The 7,647-nt window shown below is 43.7% G+C and overlaps 1 protein-coding gene across 2 annotated transcripts in view; it reads left to right on the top strand.

The window, feature by feature from the left end:
* Window positions 1-7,350, top strand: part of F9 (coagulation factor IX) — a 29,870-nt gene extending 22,520 nt beyond the window's left edge. The window contains exons 7-8 of one of the 2 annotated variants that reach the window (XM_007452073.1): window positions 4,731-4,845; window positions 5,513-7,350. In XM_007452073.1, coding sequence (XP_007452135.1) covers window positions 4,731-4,845; window positions 5,513-6,060 — 663 coding nt within the window. In that variant the 3' untranslated portion in view covers window positions 6,061-7,350. The remainder of the gene's footprint in view (window positions 1-4,730; window positions 4,846-5,512) is intronic. The other variant, XM_007452074.1, reaches the window with a different exon arrangement.
* Window positions 7,351-7,647: the final 297 nt, after the last annotated feature.

Raw genomic sequence — 7,647 nt, 5'->3', positions numbered from 1 at the left:
AGAGGCCCGCGTACTGCAAAAAAAAAAAAAAAACAGAACTCGAATTTCATACAGCTACAAAGGGAAACAGTGAAAAATGTGAACCTTAGAGTTGGGAAATCGCAACACCTGTACCATGAGACCACCTTCATCAACAGCTTAATAGTGAGAGATTTGAGGAAGTAGCACTGTGTTTCGGCTTTCTAAAGCTTTAATTGGGTTTTGGTCCCATGCGCTTGACCCTGCCAGCCCACAATTCTGAGCATGCGCAAGCCTGCCCGCAAGAGCTCTGTCCTCCTCTTCTGCTTTGAGTTAGGATCCGACTGGCCCTGTGTGTGAAGTACCAGATCTTTCTCTTTTGTTTTATCATGGGCCTCAGGTTCTGTATTAGCCGTAATTATTGTACATTTAATAATTTGAAGATCATTCTATGAGATTGATAAAAACGGAATACAATGGAAACCAAGTAGTTAAGCTTTCCTTAATCCTTTATATTAGGCTGTATCATATGCAATTGTCTGTATTTAACCATTTTACCCAACAAAATATGTCTTGAGAGGCAGTCTGTCTATTCCTTATTCTATTCTTGGCCTAAACAATCTTTAAAATGTCTTAGCATTTTCCCCAGTTTTGGCTTTCCTCAGCTTTGGCCTGAAGCTATCCTTAAAGGTACCGGAGCACTTGACCTATACAGCTACCTACACAGACCCAATCCTTTCCATTTGATTAGGATACACCCCCATAGCAGACAACATGCAGTTACCATCTGTACGAACCAGAACTTCCTCTTTTTTGGTGGGGGTGGGGGGGCGGGGGGGGTGGGAGGAAGATGTTACAGGAAGGTCCTAAGACTATAGATATATCTTCACTTGGAAAGGTAATCCTCTATTTTTCCTAGCTCAGATGATACAGCTCCAATTAGCAGAAATGAAAACATAACATATGTAATCTCATCTGGCCTCACAAAACTATTTTGAACAGAACATTTAGACAATTATTCTCTAGGATGGTTTGATGAAGTCTCTTTCAATGACGAGTCTAGTTAACCATTAAAAGCCAAAAGTGAGCATCTCCTCTATGCCCAGAAAAATGAAGTAGGGCCAAGGGCTGGGCGAATCACACCTGTGGGTATAATAAGCTGTGCATCATATAGAAATGGTTTTGCTCTTCATATGAAAGAGAACAAGTTTGCAAAGAAAACATGTTATTGTAAAGCAGGAGGTGGCTAGGTAGGGAGAGTGAGGGTTTACTGAAATCACAGGGAAAGGCCAAGTTTGAGTTAAAAGGTTAGGAAGGGAACAACAGGGCAGCAGCTATTACTCTAGGCTGGCATTGTCAGTGAAGAACATCAGAACAGATATGTGAATGTGTGTTTTGCAGATGTGTGTGGGTGTGTGGGTGTCTGAAAGAGAAAACAGGCTCCTGTTAGGATGTGACAAACATGAAAATGTTTGACAGATCAGAACTCCGACATCCTTGCTCAGAACATATGCTTTCCCATTTTTCCCAACATTCTCCAAAGTGATGTCATACAAGAACTTGTCCTTCGCCAAGCAGACAGCTCATACCCAACAGCTAATATTTAGATAGCTGTGATCCTGAGGTAGCCAAGCAAACATTCCAAAACCAAGTCGCTTATAATATCTTTAAATGCAAGTGTATTTTAGGGCTTCTTCTTGGCAAAGATGTTTGCTAAAATTTCTAATACCAGTCAGGAATGGGCAAAAAAACACTCTTCGGGCTTAGAAGAACACAACTGTATTTCTCAGCCATCCACCAGAACAGCGTAGATGCTCCGGGCAGCAAGTCTTTGGCAGGAGTCAGACTAGCTACATCAGATTAGTCTCTGTGCCCAGGGGCTGTGGCTATCATTCACTCTGGCCTAACTAGCCCATTAAGCTGAGAGATGTCCAATTCACCTCTCATATAGAGGAGAAGCACCATTATATCATTGCATGTGAATGCTTAACTCCAGTTACTTGAGCAAATGTATTCAGTTGTAATCATTAGGCCCAGTAAAGAACAGTGTTACGCAAATTTGCTTGGTGACGAAACTCACCTGAGGTCCGGGCCAGCTCCATGAGCTGGTGACCAAGTGCACTTGCACAGGGCCCTGTCTTCAAAAGGTTCCCGCATTTGTAGTTCAATGCTTTGCATTTGTGTTTTGTAACTCAAGTTCAATGAGACAATGGAGCAAGCGTGTGCTGGGGACCTGGAACCTCAAGTCACCACACTCTTACCTCTCAGCACCACCCAGGGATGGATTCTTGACCTCCCTCTGCCCTGTCCTGTGGTGCCTTGGCTAGCTCTGTCTCCCCTTTCCACAGCTGCCCAGTGACCACTACCACCCCCAACCCCTGGCTCACTGGCAGATGCCACCTCCTCACCCTCAACAGCTACCATTGTCATCCTCCTTCGGCACAGGCACAGGGAGGGTTGAGGCTGGGTGCACAGACTCTATGGCATTTGGGCACAGGGCGTGGCCACATGGCATCTCAGGACCAGAAATGCATCATAGCACATTTGGAGGGTGAATGGCAGGGGCAAACCTCTTGTCCACCTTCATTCCAGGACCTGAACATATCCTGGCAGGGAAGTTGAAATCCCTTGGGAGTCACTGTTTGCTGTTGATTGCTACAGTGGACCAGTAGGAAAGACTGACTTACCCTTCCCCCTGCTGGGGCACAGGGCATCAGCACAGGGCTGGCGGAAGAGGGGACCTGGCAGCTGAGGGCTGCGTTTGTGCTTGCGTGCTCAATTTCAGGCTGTAGTCCCTGGGCACCTGTGAGGATCTGCGCTTGCCCAGCAAATATCCCCCATACCCGAGGAAGCACAACTTTGAACAGTAAATTCAAAACACCATGATAGGTTGTGAGAGACCACAGAAGAAAAGAAAAAGTTTTGTATTTTAGTATTTTCCGTGACACTTTTTCCTCGCTTTTGAACAAGGGACCCTGCATTTTCATTTTGCAACAAGCCCTACAAATTATGTAGCCAGCCCTGCCTGGAGTGAGCACTTTTAAAACAGAAAGGTCACCAAGCCTTGGGAATTCTGAAACCGAATTTCTCAAATTTAATTACGCATAAGGATATTCTGGAGATCTTCATTTTCTCCCATCCCAGCCACCAAATATTCTAATTAAGTCTGGGTGGGCTCCCAAAGCTGCATTTTACAAGCATCCCAGATGATTCTACAGCAGTCAGCCCACCAAGCACACTTGGAGAAATACTGTGTGCTTAGAAGCCTAGATTCTGAAGCCAGGCTGACTAGGGTTTGCATCACAGCCTCACCACGAACTAACCTTAACTAACTAACTGCATATCTAAACCTCAGTTTGCTCATCTGTATATGGATATGTTACTGTCACTCCACAAAGTACATAAAACACTTAGCACAGTGATTATCCATAGTAAGCAATCAATACAGGTTCAAAAGAAAAATTAAGATTGTTAAATCTGGGCGATGGGTACACTGGTGTTTATTATATTGTGTGAGTTTTCCTATATTTTTACTTTTCGACATAAGAAGCAACAGCTAGAATGAGAGGGAAACCTGAGTATGGAAAAGAGGGTCAGAGCCTTGCAGTGAGTCAGGCCCATAGGTCTCCAGGTAGGAGGCTAGGGCTTTGGTGTCTAGGACTTAGCAAGTGTTCCATAAACTGAATTCAGGACAAAGAGAATCTTCACTAGAATATGCCCCCAAGGACCTTCTCAGACTCACACTTGAAAGGAGTGACCACACCCCTTCCCTAGTTTATTATGAATGGGTTTATGCCTGGGGCTATGTGTGCTTTAGTAAAAGGTCAGCAGTTCACAAGGGCTAGTCAGGGCCCACAAAGGGTTTACCAAATGTTAGTGTGCCCTCTAGTGTTCACACTTCTCAGATGGCTCAAGGCCCTTGCATACACAAGAAGTGAAATTCTCCAACTTGAACTAGACATTGAGGTGGTAAAAATATTCATGAACCACTCTGGCTATACAATGAATGTACAGATGAAAGAATGGATTGGCCTCTTATCGAATAATGTCCAGGCTCAAAGCAGCACCCAAACACCTTTGTCTGCTTTGTCCCCAAATCAAACATAGCTTAGTAGACCTTTTAGGACAGAGGCAGCTTATGGATCCAGTTGGGAGAGGAGAATAGAGTTGGGGGAGACTGGAAGGAGTAGGCGAGTTCTTCTGTTGCTCACTGCCTGGATGGCCATAGCACAGCCCTTAGGGATGCCATAGGTCTCATTTCATATCATTCTGGTTTAGAAAGGGCTTGAAAAGACCTCCTGGAAAAATCAATAGTTTTTCTCTTTCAAATGATCTGTAGCAAGGAGATTTCCTCGTGCAGGGACAGAAGACTCGGTAATAACTATTGATCCCCAGGAGTCAAATAAGTGCGTTTCTGAATGTACCTGCCGTATCCCCGTGAAGCAATTCGTGCTATCAGAGAACCTGACTCACCTGGAAAAGGAATCCAAGGGCCCTGAATCATCAAAAGAAGCCAATTCCTCACAGTTGCCTCATCTAGTGCTCCCCCTGGCTATCACAGTTCATTCTGTTCAAGAGTTTCAGAAATGGCTTTTTTGATTGTGCTCCAGAAACACTAATTCATCTTCAAAGCTGACACTTTCCAGAAACACTCCACTTTTGCCAGCACCTAGAAGCCAACATTTTGCCCACTCCTCTAAACAGCACACGTGGGTTTTTTTGTTCTGGATCAAATATATTATGTAGTAAGATTCATAATTTTGTTTCCACAGGTCCTTTTGAGCGATGGAATTGATGGGTTCTGTGGAGGTTCCATCATTAATGAAAAATGGGTTGTAACTGCAGCCCACTGTATCAAACCTGGTGTTAAAATTACTGTTGTCGCAGGTAAATGAAGAATGATAGACGTCTGCAAACATCCCTAGATCTTCTGCATGACTGCTAGATCATACTTTACTAAGGTCTAATAAGCTCATTGCTAAATAAGTTGAACTAGTGGTAGAGGGGCCATCTTTTCAAAATCCAATGTGTTCCATCCGCCAAGCCCCCCATCGTTCTTTTGGCGGACCCTTCGTGTCAGTGCAGTACAATTAATCTATTGATGTGTCCGTTTCCGCACCAGACTGTGCCTTCCCAAAAGCCGTGTCATATCACTGATTCTTGTATCCTTGCACCTGGCACAAGCTGCAACCTGCCCTCAGTTAACACTGAATGAATGACCAAATGAATGTATTATCTGTGCTCAAAAAAGCGGCCAAAATCTTTGAAATTGGGAACATCTAGGATAATTCATAACAAGTCGATTCATTATCACCTGTGAACCATGTAAGACTTGTAACAGCATGGGTGAACAGATCCATCTATCCGATGGTCCTGAATAGCTTTTTGGTCTGAAAAGTATGCATCGGCCCTCATTACATTTTACCAAAATCGTAACAATATAAGATCTTTGACACTTGACTGCCAGGTAATTCAATGATGCTAGGTGGACACTTGGAAAACGTGTTTCTTTGTGGGAAAGACTGTGATTGAAAAAGAAATTTCTTTTCAATAGGTGAGCATAACACCGAGGAGACAGAACCTACAGAGCAAAAGCGAAACGTGATCCGTGCTATTCCTTACCACAGCTACAACGCATCTGTTAATAAGTACAGCCATGACATTGCCCTTCTGGAACTGGATGAACCCTTAATGCTAAATAGCTACGTAACCCCTATTTGCATTGCTGACAGGGAATACACGAACATCTTCCTCACATTTGGATATGGTTATGTGAGTGGCTGGGGGAGAGTCTTCAACAGAGGGAGATCGGCTTCAGTTCTTCAGTACCTGAAAGTTCCACTTGTTGACCGAGCTACATGCCTTCGATCCACAAAGTTCACCATCTATAATCACATGTTCTGTGCCGGCTTCCATGAGGGAGGTAAAGACTCATGCCAAGGAGACAGTGGGGGACCCCATGTTACCGAAGTGGAAGGTACCAGTTTCTTAACTGGAATTATTAGCTGGGGTGAAGAGTGTGCAGTGAAAGGAAAATATGGAATATATACCAAGGTATCCCGGTATGTCAACTGGATTAAGGAAAAAACAAAGCTCACTTAAAGAAAAATGTATTTCCAAGGCTGATATATTTGGGATTGAACATGGACAAGGTCCTTTACTCACTAATCACTTTCCCATCTCTTCAGATTTGAATATATACATTCTATGAATACTGCTTTTTCTCTTTACCGGAAGAAGTCTAACTAGAATTCATATTTTACTAGAATAAGTAGATTAGAAAACGTAATCACTAGAGAAATATACTGTGGTGGGAAATTGTGCCCATTCCTCCAGGTCCAGCCCTTGACAGAACTGTGAAGTTAATTCCTTCATCCTGTGCATCAGGCATTATGTTTCTCCACTGAGGCGACTCCCTGCTTCTCCGTCATTAGCAGCATTCCATGTGCCAGATCTTTCTCACCTCTCCCATCAAAACGTTAAAATTTATTAGATCCGTATCCAGGATATTTGGTCTAGTCCATCACAAGGCCAGCACCACACTCATACAGGAAGAACACAGGAGCAGCTGACAGGTTAAAACTCATGGAAAACCCTACTTTTTTTTCGGTACCCTTATTCCTGCATCCTCTGTCCTTGCCAACTCCTAATCCCCAAATCAGTTCTGCTCTTTCTCTCTCCCTCTCTCCCCTTTTCCTTACATAGGCATTAAAGGAGGAAAGGGGAACATCATACTGTTTTACTGCTGTGCACAATTATATATACCCATCAAACCCAGACTTGCTCTCAGTTTGGTCTTGGACTTGCTTTTCATCACATAGGGATGAACTAAGGTGCCTGAACTTGGAGGAAAAGTTCCTCTCAGACAGTCACATTATTAAAATACATACATAATGGAAGGAACGACCCATCAGAATAGTTTCCTAAGGGCTTTAATTGTGTTGTTATGGAGGTTTGACTAGACATGCTTCCATGAAGGCAAACCGGCATGTCATTGTACCCAAGAAAGCTGACGTCAACCCAGGTGTTTTGTCCCCTGTCAGAACAGTCAGTTTGCAACTAGAGCTGATAGAGTCTTCAAGAAAGAATTTGTTGGTGTGTCTCCAGTGTTGTCCAGGGCTAAGGAAGAAGTTGCCCAGACCAGAGAAGGTAGGCATCATGCCTCCTCCTCAACTGGTGTATCACCACAGTGAGGAGGGACGCACTCATTCCAATGAGCCAACCAACTCCCTTTCTCTGGTTCATGCTCCCCAAGCCACTTTTTGATTATAATTAGGCCTTCTATATTGTATTTTCTAGAGGGTTACTGACCAACCAACACATCAATCACATCAATACTTCGATCTGTTAGACTATTTCCCTTTGTGAGTTAAACTGGTGTTCTGATTCAGACCTTGGCTTTTCACGAATTTGGGTGATGTGAATCATTTACCCTGCATGTGATTACATGTGGAACTACTGACATCATGTTTTGGACCCCTTTGACCCCATCAAGCTGCTGCTGCTCCTGCCCTCATCTCACCCTCCGCCAGGCCTTACACTTGCTGATTTCTTTCAAGTTACTCTAGTTAATCCCTTTTTCCTTTAGTCTTTCAAACATAAGTATCAATAAATGTAGTTTTCAATTTCTCAAAGTGTTTCTTGTTGAATCATTCCCAGAGAGAGCTCCCAAACCCTACATTCAGCAGG

This window comes from Lipotes vexillifer, unplaced genomic scaffold (genome assembly GCF_000442215.2).
Source record: "Lipotes vexillifer unplaced genomic scaffold, Lipotes_vexillifer_v1.1 scaffold1114, whole genome shotgun sequence".
Classification (NCBI taxonomy): domain Eukaryota; kingdom Metazoa; phylum Chordata; class Mammalia; order Artiodactyla; family Lipotidae; genus Lipotes; species Lipotes vexillifer.
Note: the sequence above shows the minus strand (reverse complement) of the source record. Positions and strands in the feature narration are given on the sequence as shown.